The sequence below is a fragment of the Medicago sativa genome, chromosome 3, assembly GCF_051527215.1.
Source record: "Medicago sativa cultivar Bolivia chromosome 3, Bolivia_mono, whole genome shotgun sequence".
NCBI lineage: Eukaryota > Viridiplantae > Streptophyta > Magnoliopsida > Fabales > Fabaceae > Medicago > Medicago sativa.
The window spans coordinates 19,583,170-19,598,770 of record NC_140751.1 but is presented as its reverse complement, the minus strand read 5'-3'; the positions used below and the strand labels follow the sequence as shown (position 1 = coordinate 19,598,770).

The 15,601-nt window shown below is 32.3% G+C and overlaps 1 protein-coding gene and 2 pseudogenes across 1 annotated transcript; all 3 read right to left on the bottom strand.

Moving 5' to 3' along the window:
• Nucleotides 1–4,962: 4,962 nt before the first annotated feature.
• LOC146936216 (flavonoid 3'-monooxygenase pseudogene) lies at nt 4,963–5,602 on the bottom strand (annotated as a pseudogene).
• Nucleotides 5,603–7,791: 2,189 nt separating this feature from the next.
• LOC146936214 (flavonoid 3'-monooxygenase-like) lies at nt 7,792–13,089 on the bottom strand. Its single transcript, XM_085751194.1, has 3 exons — nt 12,358–13,089; nt 10,154–10,610; nt 7,792–8,707 (listed from the first exon to the last, which is right to left on the bottom strand). Exons 2-3 carry the CDS (start codon nt 10,475–10,477, stop codon nt 8,060–8,062), a joined length of 972 nt encoding a protein of 323 aa, XP_085607320.1. The 5' UTR covers nt 10,478–10,610; nt 12,358–13,089; the 3' UTR covers nt 7,792–8,059.
• LOC146936215 (flavonoid 3'-monooxygenase pseudogene) lies at nt 12,349–12,804 on the bottom strand (annotated as a pseudogene).
• Nucleotides 13,090–15,601: the final 2,512 nt, after the last annotated feature.

The window sequence follows — 15,601 nt, the reverse complement described above, 5'->3', positions numbered from 1 at the left end:
CCACCCACCATTTTCCTAGACTCTAGTGTATTACAAGATGTGTGAGAGGACATTAATTCTGAAGTACATACGCTGATCAAAAGCAGAAGTGACTTGGATCACAAAATCAGTTATCAAAAGCAATGGAGGAGAATCAAGGAAAGAGTCATCAATCTCATTTCAACTCTGCATGATTCATGTCTACAAGCTCAAGAGGAGGCCAAGCAGAAGTTGGAAAACTGGATCAATGGGATTGATGAGGACATGGATGATATAGAAGTCCTTGGTACTTGGGTGAAGCATCCTATGAGCATCAGAGGAAAAAATCCTGAAGATTTTCTTCCCAATTATATTCATCCCAAGGATCTGGACTTAACTTTCCTTTCCAAGGTCAATTTGAAGAGTGCTGCACCTAACCTGGCTCTAGTTCAGGAGAACAAGGTGCTGAAGAAAAGAAATGAAGAGCTGGAGCAGAAGCTACAAGAGCAGGATCAGAAGCTGGTAAAACTTCAAGCTGAAATGGAGAGGAACAAGTCAGATATGGATCATAAATATGCTGAAACTCAAGAGATTCTAAAGAATATTTTAGAGAGCCAAAATAAGCCAAACCCTTAGTTGCACACCTTAAGCTTTCTTTCGCTTCTTTATGCTTCTGATGTACTTTGTTTATTTCTGCTTCTGACTTAGTCTCACTTCTGACTTTATATGCTTCTGAACTCATTTAGCTTCTGAATATCATTGACTGTTTATATCATGTGTGTATTAGTTTTGCTCTGATTATATTGTTTGATATGCTCTGTTTAGTTTATTTTTTTTGTTAATATGCTTTAATTATATGGTTTAAATGCTCTGAACCTTTATCCTATGTTTTTCTCATCTCTTCTTTTTGTTTAATTATTTTTTCTAATGACAAAAGGGTGAGTATATGTGATAGTATTTAAAGGCTCTGAGCCCCATTAATAATATTTGAAAATTTTGAAAAACTTCTATCTTTTTGTCTTACCTAAAAAGGGGTGTATCAAAAAGGGGGAGTATCAAATTTCAAATAAAATTAATTGAACCATTCTTCTTATCTCTAAGATAATTTCTTTCAATTTTAAGCTCTGATATTTTTATTGTACGTAAAATGAATTTAATTAACCTGGATAGAACTTAGGGGGAGCTTACAAACCTCACCTTATAGACTATCAGACTCAGGGGGAGTTAGAGCTTACAAACCTCAGACTCCGAGCTTACAAACCTCAGAACCCCAAAGTCAACTCGTTAATTATATTAACAACAATTGATCAATTTTAAATACTATTGTTTGTCATCATCAAAAAGGGGGAGATTCTTGGAACAAAATGTGTTTAACAATGAACCTTAAAGAGTTTTGATGATAACAAGGTATTAAAAATTGTAAATTGGACTAGCTAATATTTGTTCAAGTGTACAAGACCATAATTAAAAAGTTACATCATTAAGAGGTTCTAAATGAGCAAATAAAGAGCAAAAGAAATCAACAAAATTGAAGCTTAGACGCTCCTGAAGAGAAAAAGCGCTCCTGAAGTCAAGCTGCTCCTGAAGAGAGTAAAGTGCTCCTGAAGACTAAAAGCGCTCCTGACGGAATAGTGCTTGTGAAGATTAATGCTTCTGAAGACAAGAGGTTCAGAAGCGCCACGTCATCATCAGAAGCTACATTATCAGAAGCTGCCTCATCAGAAGCCATTTCACTAGAAGCTGAAGATCAACTGAATTTGAGAAATTCAAGGATTCAAGAGCTGTGTCATGGATCGAAATTCATCAAAGGACAGCAAAAGATTAGTGGAATTTCGCAACGGTCATTTCAAAGGTGTTTGAAGGCATGTGCTTGCAATTTTGGACGAAAGCGTTGACATTGTACTATTGTACGAACTGTACAACCACCCTCTCCACTACTCTGTTTTGTGTCCACGCTACAAGACAAGAAAACAGCTCCAGAATACGGCTTCGCCTGCAAAGATGTTCCTTTGGATTAGGAATGGATTTCAAATTTGTTCTTCATAGGACAATAACCAAATCAGGCAAAAGATTATTGGTGAAAGATCAAGCTTCAACAACGACTCTTTGATGTGCTGGCAATTTCACAACGTCTCTTTCACACCTCTATATAAAGGAGTGAAGAGTTAGAGATTTGGTAATGCTGAACGAAAGACTCACAACATTTTTACAAGTGTCAAACCTCTGCTGAAATTGTTCTGCATTCACTTAGAATTTCTGTGTCTCAAAGTTTCATTTTAGAAATTCTTAAGTTATTGAGTCTGTATCTGATTTGTATTGTGAACACCTCTGATTCTATATCAAGTGTTCAACCTTAAACAATTTTCTGTGTAATTTTGTTTAGTTAGAAGTCTCTTGCAGTTGTGCTTGAGCAGGGAAGTCTCTTGATTGTGTTCTTGAGCATAGGAAGACTCTTGCAAAGTGTGCTTGAGCAAAGGAAGTCTCTTGCAGGTGTGCTTGAGCAATTGTAATCAGATATTACATTCTAGTGAAATCTCCTTGGAAGTGCAAGGGGGACTGGACTACTTCCGGATTGTGGAAGGAACCAGTATAATTGCTTTGTGTCTTTCTTCTTCTTTCTCTCTGTTTTATTCCGCTGCGTTCAGATTATGATTATCACTTCAGAAGCTGTTTCACTTAGCTTCTGATCAGTGTGTTCAGTTTTTAGAGAATTGAAGAATTTTTCAAAACACAATTCAACCCCCCTTCTTGTGTTTTTCTCACCTTCATTGTAGATGTGATGAATGATTTTCTGAGCACAACTCTCGAAAAGGTATGTTTTTCTTTAAAAAATGCAATGAATAACTTATGTTTTTCTTTCGTTACTTGAGGACAATCAACATTTTAAGTTTGGGGTTTTGATGACATGTCATCTTACGTTATTCTTAGCATGTTTTTCAGTCAAATTTAGTAGGTTTTACCAGCAAAGCAGGTGAGTTTTAGATCAATTGCCTATGGTTTCGAGACATTTGTAATGTTTTCTATATTTGAGTCTGTAATTCTATTCTTTCCGAAACATAGCAATTTTAGGGTGTTCTTGACGTAAATCACGAAGAAATCAAGCAAATCAGGCAAAGCAAGACATCCGAAGATTTATGTGGTCCTTAGAAAGATGGAGAATGAAGATTCAGGAGGCCTCAGAAGATTTTACAGAGAGAGGAATTATGTTCTCAAGTTCCAAGACATCTTAAATTGAAGTAAACACCTCAACAGGCGAAGAAATAGGCAAAACAACATAGAAAACTCACTGAACCGCCGAGGCACACCAAAGGGGTGCTAGGAGCCCCATAGTTAATGCACTAAAGCGCCTGGCGCATGCCAGGGGACGCTAGGCGCCTCAGCCTGGCAGGCATATGCGCTAGGCGCATGGTGACTTGCGAAAAAAATCACTTTTTGTGACTTTTTCGTCCCTGAAACCCCGTGATTTTAGCCCAAGTTAGGTGAAAAATTTCCCTATAAATACCGCCTTTCTCATTCACAATTTCTCGTTCGAAACTGGAGTAGTTCAAGAGGAAGGCGATTCTAGGAGCCAAGGATGAGTCATATCTTCTCCTATCTTTTATAGGACATGTTTTTATCTTTTTGTATTTTGTCTTAGTTTTCATGTGCAACTAGATATTTATAGGCTAGGGTTCTAAGATGAACCACTATTTGTTTTGATGGATAATTATTTAATTTAATGTCATTTATTTTAGTATATTTTATGTTCGCTATTAAGTTTCATTAGGATTAATTTATTCCGGCGAAGTGCAACCCTAGATTAGGTACTTAGGTTGTGACAGGGTCTAACATTGATATTACTATCCTTATGCTTATATCTTGGCTCCAAAAAGTTGTCTAAAAGACTTAAGAACTTTTATAAATAAGATGAGAGATCTTTTGTTTAAAACCATAAAAATAGGAAGAAAAGTTTCAACAAATTTTTTGTCTTCAAAAAGTTGTCTAAGAGATTTAAGAACTTTTATAAATAAGATGAGAGATAGTTTGTTTAAAACCAGAAAAATAGAAAGAAAATTTTCAACAAATTTTATGTTTCCAAAAAGTTGTATAAGAGACTTAAGAACTTTTATAAATAAGATAAGATGAAAGATCGTTTGTTTAAAACCATAAAAATAAGAAGGAAATTTGCAACAAATTTTTTGACTCCAAAATATTGTATAAAAGACTTAAGAACTTTTATAAATAAGATTTTATCCTATTTAAACATTAGCAATAGAATGTAGAGAGAAGTTGGCTTAGCAACCATGTAATTTTGCTTTATATTATGTATAAAAAAGTAATTTTTTTGCTCTCGAACTAATTGACTCTGTCTCTAAATCAGTCTTTGATAGAGATATATTTTGTTCGTCTCTAAATTCCATCAATATTTTATATTTTTTAGTGGTGAAAATTGATGAATGCAGATTAACCTGACCGATGTTTTTATAGATGAAAATTTGTTCAAGTAGAGGATAACACAAAATGCAGATTAACTTGACCCATGTTTTTATAGATGAACATTTGTTCAAGTAGAGGATGACACAAATTATTAGACCTTCTTACTAATGGTGACTTGAACTCATGTTTGAAATTTGCCTATTGGTAGGATATTTGTTAGCTCATCTTAAATTCTTGTAAATTCTCACTATGTATAATGGTTCAATCTTACTTCTCCTATTCTAATCTAATTTCTTTTAATTAAAACAAAAGATGAATTATTGTTCATATTAAAATTAAAATTAAAAGAATCAAACTCTTATATTTATTTCACAAGTTACAAGAAATAAAAGTGTATATATTCAAAAGGTTGAAACACACAAGACTTGAACCCACTAACATTACACTTTGCCCCCTTTAGGGATCTTTAGACACCATCATACGACATATCCCATTTATTCACATACATTATTATTATTACTAAGCAAAAAAGGGAATTGAGGGTGCAACTAGAAAGAAAAGAAAAACTCACAAACGCAAACTTAAAAATCAGAAACACGATGAGTACACGTGTGGCGAGAGTCTGGGTTTAGGGTGCACCGATAATGGCATAGCTCGTTGAAGTGTCAACCCATAACCTTCATCCATGTTCATTTTTTCAGCATTGAGCCCATTTTCAAGTTCCCAATAAAATGAATGGGCTAGTGTAGCTATTAGAAGCTGGACCATACGAAGCCCAAGACTCATCCCAGCACATATTCTACGTCCAGCACCAAAAGGTATAACTTCAAAATCATTTCCCTTAACATCAACATCGCACTTCTCACCACCTGGTAAAAACCTTTCAGGTTTGAACTCTAATGGATCAATCCATTCTTTTGGGTCACGAGCGATGGCCCATACATTAACCAAAAGCGTTGAACCCTTTGGAATGTGGTACCCAAAAATATCACAACTTTCAGACGCAATTCGTGGGAGGGAAAGAGGTGTTGATGGGTGCAAGCGAAATGTTTCTTTTATCACTGCTTGTAGGTAAGGTAGGTTAGGTATGTCATCTTCTTTTCCTATCTCGGCCGACAACATTGTCCAATTCTTGCTGAACTTGAGCTAAGATTCTTGGGTTTCTTATCATTTCTGCAATGGCCCATTCTGTAGTACTTGACGATGTGTCTGTCCCAGCTGCAAACATGTTCTAGACCAAAAATCAAACTTATAAGTATATGCTCTATAAAGTTTCTGTCAGTGTCAAGATACATGTGTTATAAAACTAGTTTGTTTGAGTTTGCATGGGATGTAGCCCAATGATAAGTGTTAGCTTTATAATATTAAGGAACGAAGTTTAAACCTTTAAAAAACGATTATAAAATAAGATGTAAGCTCAATGATAAACGTGCTACTTTAAATTAGTAATAATTTTTCCGTTTCTCTATTTCTTTTAAGGAAAAAGTATGTTTGATTTCGATTTGAATTTATACTAAGAAAAAAAATCCATTGCCCAATTCACCTTTACCACATTTAACTTTGATAAATTAGGTCTAATTACAAGGTAAAATATAATTAATGTAACATTTTAAATTGAGAAATATATGTCTTCAATTTGTATAACCTTTTTCAACTGTAATGGGTTTTGAATACCCTTCTAATCTGATTAAAATGTATGATTATGTAAATTATAAAATGAATGATTATGTAAATTCATAGAAACCATTTTAACCAGAACAAACAAGTCATACCAATATGTAAATGCATGACTTTGCAAGTGGACTTTAAGATGAAGAAGAGTGACAGTTAAGTTTGGACAAGAAATATAGGCTTCTCTACATGGATTGATTTAGCTAAAAGATTTGTTTGAAATTCAGTCCCCAAATAGTCTTTTGGGATGAGTTGTGGGTGCAACCATTAGGTAAGAATTAAAAAAATAAGAAAAAGTCCAATGTCTCTTGAATAAAATGATTGAACTGCAGGTTGATTCTTTATAAAATTCGTTTCAATTAGGCTTTCAGGTGTCAATGTTAGAGTGTTAGGTAAGAATTGAAAATCCATTAAAAAAAGGTAAGGATTAAAAAGAAAATGATAATGTAAATTTTTTAGTTTTTCTTAATAATGTGCCAAAAAAATTATTGTCGAATAAATTTCTGATATTTTTTTGAGCCCTTTGTTTCTAATAATGTGCCTCGATAATTTTAAATATATTGGTCATATTTATTATCCAAGAAATTAGGAATTTTATAACAAAACAAATTATATTTTAGTTGAAAATAAGCCTATTAGAGAAATTAATCTTAATGTTGTCTTTAAAATGTTCCAAAAAATTATATTATATCATTATGCTAAATCATGTGAGACGAATTTATGATCATGTGGCCCACTCATCTTTTTTTGTTCTTTTTTGGTAGTAAAAAGCGGGGAAAAAAATGAAAAGAAGGTCTGATAAAATCACAACAATGAGCTAAAAGAAATTATGATGTATTATGTAATGGGCCCTTTTCTCATATTACGCCTAAGGCCTGTAAAACTCTAGGAACAGCTCTGTGAGTAATTGTGAAGGCTGGAAAAAAAATGGAACACATATGTTATACAGATTTGTTGAGAAAGAAAAAAAATAAGGAAACAAAATCTTTTACTTGTTTACCTGATACCTAAATGAAATAACAGCAAAAGAAAAACAATCGCCACATAAAAAACCTCTCAAACCTAGAAAATCAGAGAAGAAATGTTAAGGAGAAAGGAAGAAAAGGAGTTTCAGAGAAAACATGTGAGGGAGATAACGTGTTCTATACCAGTTGCTTGGAGTATATGGTTATGCTTGTCTCTAATTGGCTGTGACAATATTTTGAGCATTGTGTACACCATTATTTTGAACTAAGGGCAGGACTGTCATTTTAAACCCCCAAAACCAAGCTGGATTGGCGCCCATCAAGGGGTAACGCAGTAAATTTGGGTGGGGCTAGCTTAGGGTTAATCTAGGGTAACATGCATATTTTCTTTACATTTGTAGATAAGATAAGATAAGATAAGATATATATTTTGTTCGTCTCTAAATTCCATCAATATTTTATTTTATATTTTTTAGTGGTGAAAATTGATGAATGCAGATTAACCTGACCCATGTTTTTACAGATGAAAATTTGTTCAAGTAGAGGATGACACAAATGCAGATTAACCTGGCCCATGTTTTTATAGATGAACATTTGTTCAAGTAGAGGATGACACAAATTATTAGACCTTCCTACTAATGGTGACTTGAACTCATGTTTGAAATTTCCCTATTGGTAGGATATTTGTTAGTTCATTTTAAATTCTCACTATGTTTAATGGTTCACTCTTACCTATCCTATTCTAATATATTGTTTTTTAATTAAAACAAAAGATGAATTATTGATCATATTAAAATTAAATTTAAAATAATCAAACTCTTACATTTATTTCACAAGTTACAACAAATAAAAGTGTGTATATTCAAAAGGTTGAAACACACAAGACTTGAACCAACTACCGTAACACTTTGCCCCCTTTCGGGATCTTTAGACACCATCATACGACATATCCCATTTATTCTCATACATTATTATTATAACTAAGCAAGAAAGGGAAGTGAGGGTGCAACTAGAAAGAAGAGAAAAATTCACAAACACAAACTTAAAAATCAGAAACACGATGAGTACACGTGTGGCGAGAGTCTGGGTTTAGGGTGCACCGATAATGGCACAGCTCGTTGAAGTGTCAACCCATAACCTTCATCCATGTTCAATTTTTCAGCATTGAGCCCATTTTCAAGTTCCCAATCAAATGAATGGGCCAGTGTAGATGTTAGAAGCTGGACCATACGAAGCCCAAGACTCATCCCAGCACATATTCTACGTCCAGCACCAAAAGGTATAACTTCAAAATCATTTCCCTTAACATCAACATCGCACTTCTCACCACCTGGTAAAAACCTTTCAGGTTTGAACTCTAATGGATCAGTCCATTCTTTTGGGTCACGAGCGATGGCCCATACATTAACCAAAAGCGTTGAACCCTTTGGAATGTGGTACCCAAAAATATCACAACTTTCAGATGCAATTCGTGGGAGGGAAAGAGGTGTTGATGGGTGCAAGCGAAATGTTTCTTTTATCACTGCTTGTAGGTAAGGTAGGTTAGGTATGTCATCTTCTTTCACGTTCCTATCTCGGCCGACAACATTGTCCAATTCTTGCTGAACTTGAGCTAAGATTCTTGGGTTTCTTATCATTTCTGCAATGGCCCATTCTGTAGTGCTTGACGATGTGTCTGTCCCGGCTGCAAACATGTTCTAGACCAAAAATCAAACTTATAAGTATATGCTCTATAAAGTTTTTGTCCGTGTCAAGATACATGTGTTATAAAACTAGTTTGTTTGAGTTTGCATGTCATGGGATGTAGCCCAATGATAAGTGTTAGCTTTATAATATTAAGGAGCGAAGTTCAAACCTTTAAAAAACGATTCTAAAATAAGATGTAAGCTCAATGATAAACGTGCTACTTTAATTAGTAATAATTTTTCTGTTTCTCTATTTCTTTTAAGAACAAAGTATGTTTGATTTCGATTTGAATTTATAGTAAGAAAAAAAATCCATTGCCCAATTCACATTTACCACATTTAACTTTGATAAATTAGGTCTAATTACAAGGTTAATGTTAATGTAGCATTTTAAATTGAAAAATGTATGTCTTCAATTTGTATAACCTTTTAAGGTTAAGGTTAATGTTTTGAAGGAACTGTAATGGGTTTTGAATACCCTTCTAATCTTATCAAAATGTATGATTATGTAAATTATAAAATGCATGATTATGTAAACAAGTCATACCATTTTAACCAGAACAAACAAGTCATACCAATATGTAAAACGTCATGTTAACCAGTGCTCCCGGAGCACTAGTTAATAAAGTTAAAAATAGAAGAAAAAAAATTCTGGGCTTTGCCCTCTTTTGTACCAAAAAAAAAAATAGAAATTGTTTATTCAAAACAACAACTTTTTGACTTTCATAAAGTGGAATATTCCACTTTTTTTATCATTTCCTAATGCAAAATTTTTATATTAGTTTCCTTAATTAGTGTCCGAGGACACTAGTTAACATTTCTCATATGATAAATGCATTGCAGATGGACTTTAAGATGAAGAGGAGTGACAGTAAAGTTTGGACAAAAAATATAGGCTTCTCTACATGGATTGATTTAGCTAAAAGATTTGTTTGAAATTCAGTCCCCAAATAGTCTTTTGGGATGAGTTGTGCGTGCAACCATTAGGTAAGAATTAAAAAAATAATAAAAAGTCCAATGTCTCTTGAATAAAATGATTGAACTGCAGGTTGATTCTTTATAAAATTCGTTTCAATTAGGCTTTCAGGTGTCAATGTTAGATTGTTAGGCAAGAATTGAAAATCCATTAAAAAAAGGTAAGGATTGAAAAGAAAATGATAATGTAATTTTTTTTTAGAGGTGATAATGAAATTTTTATAAGCATAGAACCAATTATTGTATACCAAAAATAAGCATAGAAAAAATAATTTATTTAATATAAAATAAACCTTTGACATGAAATATAATACTTGTAACAAATATATGTAAAAGTAAACTTTACATATATTTGTGATTCAATTTATGTAAAAGTAAAAATTTAATAGTATCGTAAATATATTCATTTTCCAATTTTTATGAGTTTGAGAAAACGGCAAGTATGCACGTGTGTTTGGAGTTATAGAAGAATAGGTAACTTACCAAAAGTAGTGCTTTGATTTCAATATCGGTGAGTTTGTTTCCATCATCATCTGTTTCCTCTTTAAGTGACAACAAAGTACTCAAAAAATTCTTATGTTTTTCATTCTTATAATTAGATGCCTCATGTTCCTCAATAATGTTTGTTAAAAATGCATCAAACCTCTTGTGTAATTTTTTCATTTTAGATTGAACTCCTTGAAGGTCTAGCCATTCCAATGATGGAATAAAATCACTTATATTGAAAACTCCAGCTAACACCATCAAATTCAAGAACCATTTCCTTGAACTCATCAGCTTTAGGGTCACAACCACCATTGCCATCATTGAATACTCTTCTTCCTAACATAACCCTAGAAAGTGCATTTGTGGTACATACATTCAATAGTTGTCCCAAGTTCACAGCTTTTGTGTCTGAATAATTACTTGCCAAATTGCTTGTCAATCTTGATACCTCTTCCTGAAAATTGCAATTGATTAGATTCAATCGACTCATAGATTCTTACGAGTTTAACCCATATTAAAAAAAATTCCTACAAGTTTAGCAAGATAACTCGATTTCAATTCCATTATTGCAAAAATTCGAATTTGCTAATGAACTAGTTGAAAATTGATACCTAAAATTGTAGAAGGGCACGATGGCAGTAGTTATAAAACCAGAATTTAACGATCTTAGTCGTTCCTTAAAAAAAAATCCTAAATAAGTGTATTACTGTAAAAAAGCAAAATACATGTACTAACCACTTCTAATATTTGTGTAAAAAAAAAACATTTTTGATATATTATTAATATAGATCAAAAGAAGTTTATTTATTTTTTGAAAATGTAATCTATCTTTAAACAGAATTATTGAGGTTGTCATGTGCTCTACGTGTGGAGGACTATTCTTGTGGTCCAGAGCATGTATCAATATTTTAAGGGAAATGCTAACCGATGCTCCCGGGACACTGGTTAAGGACATGAAAAAGGAAATTATATAGTAGTTAATGCATTGAAATTGTGTACTTAATTTATAATAAAATCAAAAACAATTTCCTTTTATGGTAATAATTCCTTTTTATGGTATGCTTAACCGGTGCCCCTGGGATACTGGTTAGCAGGACTCATATTTTAAACTCAATGTAAAAAACCACATACACACTTGAGTGGTTTAATGTACAAATTAAAGTCAATGCATTAATTTGTTTTAAGTTAAAATATTCCATTAATTCGTCAAGTTGACGCAATTATGTATCCCATTTTCTTATGATTTTTTCTTCAATTTGTCCCTTTTTAACCAATAAAAGTTCAGCTTTGTCTTGACATACAATATTATGGATGAGTGTGGGTCCCACCTTCTAATGATTTTTTCCTTCTCTTTGAGAGACTTTCTAATGGTTATTTATTACCCTTAATATTTTTCTCCTTTTGGACCATACACATCTTTGGTGATTTTTCCTTTTATGGCAGGTTTTTTCAAATAAAGTGGTTGACCTATATATTAATGAATTCTAATTAAGGCAAAAAAAAAAAATTATCAAAGTGTGGGATTTTTTCAGGTTACGAATATTTTTCAAATCTTTCGAACTAAATTATCGTTAAAAGATAAATCATTTAAATTAAGTTGTTCCTTGATATGATAATCAAAGTATTTATTTCATAGTGTAATACACTAATATCTTTCAAAAAAAAAAATGTAATACACTGATAATGATATCCTCTCAAAAAATGTAATGATTCACTGATATTGTTATAAGCAAATCCTTTGGAGTTTCTGTGCAGTACAAGAAAAACCGTAGAGCAACCTATTTCTCATTTTTCTTCAAAAAGTGGATATATATATAATAATAATAAAGCATATGTCCTTTAAACGAAAAATTATACATAAAGTTGAGCAAGTGAAAAAAAACTATACATATTAATCAATAGTTTAAACTGAAGTACAGTTTTTTTTTTACGTAACATATAGCTCCTTAAAGATGGAAAACAGCATGTCATATTTTCAGAAAATGTGAGTAGTATATTTTTTAATAAAATTCAAATGAGTATTAATTTTCCGATTACAATTAGTCCTACAATTTTTTTTTTTGGTACAAAATTATGTGACTCTCACATGAATTTAGTAGATATATAAGAATTTTATTTAACGGAGAGAGTAAGCCATATAAATGATATTGATAGTGCAATTATATGTTGAAATTGAGAAAATAATATTATAATTAACTAACCTGACGCAAGTGTTTGAATTCTTCCATAACTTTGTTGGAGAAGAGATGAACGGAGGAGATTTTTCGGAGCATACGCCACCGCGGACCATATGGTGCAAACACAAGATCTTGATAGTTATAAGCTATATATTTAGCTCCGGTGTTCAGTGGCCGGCTACTAAAGTTAGCATCATGAACCTTTAAGAATTGTTCCGCAACGGAGCCCGAAGCCGCCACGATAACATCCACAAATCCTAATTTGAGGTGCATCAAAGGGCCATGAGTTTTTGCCAAGGCTGCAATAGACTGGTGTGGGGCAGGACCTAAGTGTGGCATGTTACCTATTATAGGCCATGGTTTTGGTCCAGGTGGAAGTGGTAGTGATGAAGATCTTGTTGCAAATTTCATAAAACGGTATATGAGGATGCATAATGTGAAACTAGCTAGTGCAATGAACCATATAGACATGGTTAGTTATTTTGTGTTATGTTGTGGCTATGGTTATGAAATATGAAATATATGTGATGATGATTAGGGATTAAGGATATAAAGTTTTGTACGTACAACAACAGTATATTTGAATAGGGAAAAACAAATTAACTAGTTGATGTTGTGTTGTTGTCTCATTAAGCTAAGCCTCAATATGCTTGGTATTTATAAGGAATTGTTTCTTTGACTTTACACGTTTTTATGACTTTACACGGTTTGTTCATATTGGGTCGTACAATTGTTAGACATGGTGATCACTTGTGCAAGCAATTGCCGATTGGTATTGGTCATTAGACAAGGTATTTATTTTAATTTATTTAAACTATTTAATGATTATTTTATGAACAAATTGTTCATGATTAACATGATGCATGTAACGATCAACCTAAAGACCTAAAGTGGATAATGTTTTCGACTAAAGACGAATTATTCAAGAGAATCTGAGTTCATTTTCTTTATGAAGCAATTCTCGATCAAATTATATTTATTTTTCGAATTCTGAATCACTAAACCTTCTATTCCTAAAAGGGGAATTAGTCACTTTAGTCCCTGAATGGGGAACGATTCGTCAATTTAGTCCCTGAATGCAGATAAATTGCAAAATAGTCCCTGAATGTAGACTTTGTTAGTCAATTTAGTCCCTAAATGCAGACTTCGTTAGTCAATTTAGTCCCTGAATGTAGACTTCGTTAGTCACTTTAGTCCCTGAAATTGACCATGCAGGGACTGTTTTGCATATTATCTGCATTCAGGGACTAAATTGACGAATCGTTCCCCATTCAGGGACTAAAGTGACTAATTCCCCATTCCTAAAACCTATAGGGTTAACACAAAAAGTACTAAGCATGTGATATTTTTTTTCTATAAAGAAGTTTAGATTAGGCATACACACTATCAAGGACAGAGACGATCACCTCTTTAAGTACAACCTATCAATCAACATAATAATTCTATACTCTAACTCAAATATGTTTAGTTTTGCTTAAAAAACTGTATTTGTTAAAATAAACGTGTTTTGGCAAAATTATAACGTTATTATGACATTTAGTTTTTTTTTTTTTGAATAAATGACATTTAGTTTTATTGAGACTTACTCATTATTAACCTTTGTATTTAATGAAATTATTATGTTTTTCGTTACAAAAAGTAAGTGTTATAATTCTTTATAAGTAAATACTAAAATTACAAAAGAAGTACTTGTAACAAGATGCATGAGAAAGTCTTAGATGGGCACAACCCCAAATCAAAATATTTTGGACACACTCACTAAATATAGTAAAATTTAAATGAGAATAAAATTAAATTATATTAATTGATGTGATTGATTTATTCTTGTTTTAATTTTTTCATTTTATGTAAGTGTGTCTAAATCTTTTTGATTTGGTGTTGTGACTATATTAGACTTTTTCCAAGATGTATTAATAGTTTTACCGTCTCCCTCTATAAACACAACAAACTCAAGTTTGGTTCATAATTTATAAGTAAATATAATTAGTTTCATCCTATGTAATGACATGTTGTTCTTAAACTATTCTTCAAATTTGTACCCAGGGCCGGCACAACAGATAAAAAGGCCTAAAACAAAAAATTTAGGTTAAAAGGTATTTTTCGCCGCCTAAGTTTCAAAATATTGCGATTTTGACCACCTATAAAAAAAAATGGCCCCTCAAGAATTAGCCCATTTGCAATATTGATCTTTTTTGCCAATTTTAACCAAGTCAACGCTGATTTTTCACTTCATTAAAGGAAGTGGCACGCCACGTGTGTATATCCAACTTTTTTATGAAACTAAATGTCAAGCGTGTAATTAGTTGAATATATATATATATATATAAGTTTTCCTAGAAGACACCTATGAAGGTGTCTTTTAGCAATCCACACCTCAAGGTTTGATTATCAACTTTTTAGTTATAACTTGCTAAAAGACTCCTTCATAAAATATAGTTGGTGTCTTTTAGCAAATGCCTATAGGATAACTTGCTAAAAGACACCTTCATAAATGTCTTCTTCTAGCAAAACCCTATATATACACGTGGCATTTAGTTTCTTTAAAATCTGGATATACACACGTGGCGTGCCACTTCCTTTAATGAAGTAACAAATCAACGTTGACTTGGTCAAAATTGGTAAAAAGGATCAATATTGCAAATGGGCTAATTCTTGGGCGGCCAAATTTTTAATTTTTTTAATAGAGGCTAAAATTGCAACATTTTGAAACTTAGGGACCGAAAAATGCATTTTAGCCAAAAATTTAATGTGGCCTTTAAAAAATATATTTTTTTAACAAAAATTCAATACAAACTTACTATTTTTAGTTTCCTTAACTAGGACACTGGTTAGCTTAACCCTTTAAAAAAAACATTTTTAAGGAGACCAAAATTTGAATTCATAACCAAGAGTAATTGAGACATTTTTGGTAACCAATTAAGACTTGCAAATGTCTATAATTCATCTACCATATAATGTATTTATAACTAAATTAATTTTTTAGAGGCTTTTTTTCCATCCAAAATTTTGACTATATATTGCGGGAAGAAAGTGGTAAACTTTAATGAAAAATACTAATGAGTGCCTCCGATGCAATCTTTAAGCCCTTTAAATAATAAGTTCTTATGAAAAACTTTTTTTGTTTTTTTTTTAATAAAGTTCTTATGAAAACTTGTGTATTAGTGATTTGGAAATTCAACCGTTTGTCATTTTTTTAGAAATAATTTTTAATTTAGAATCCTTAAAAAATGTACTGAGGTATTCGTTAGCAAGACCTTAAAATTAACTT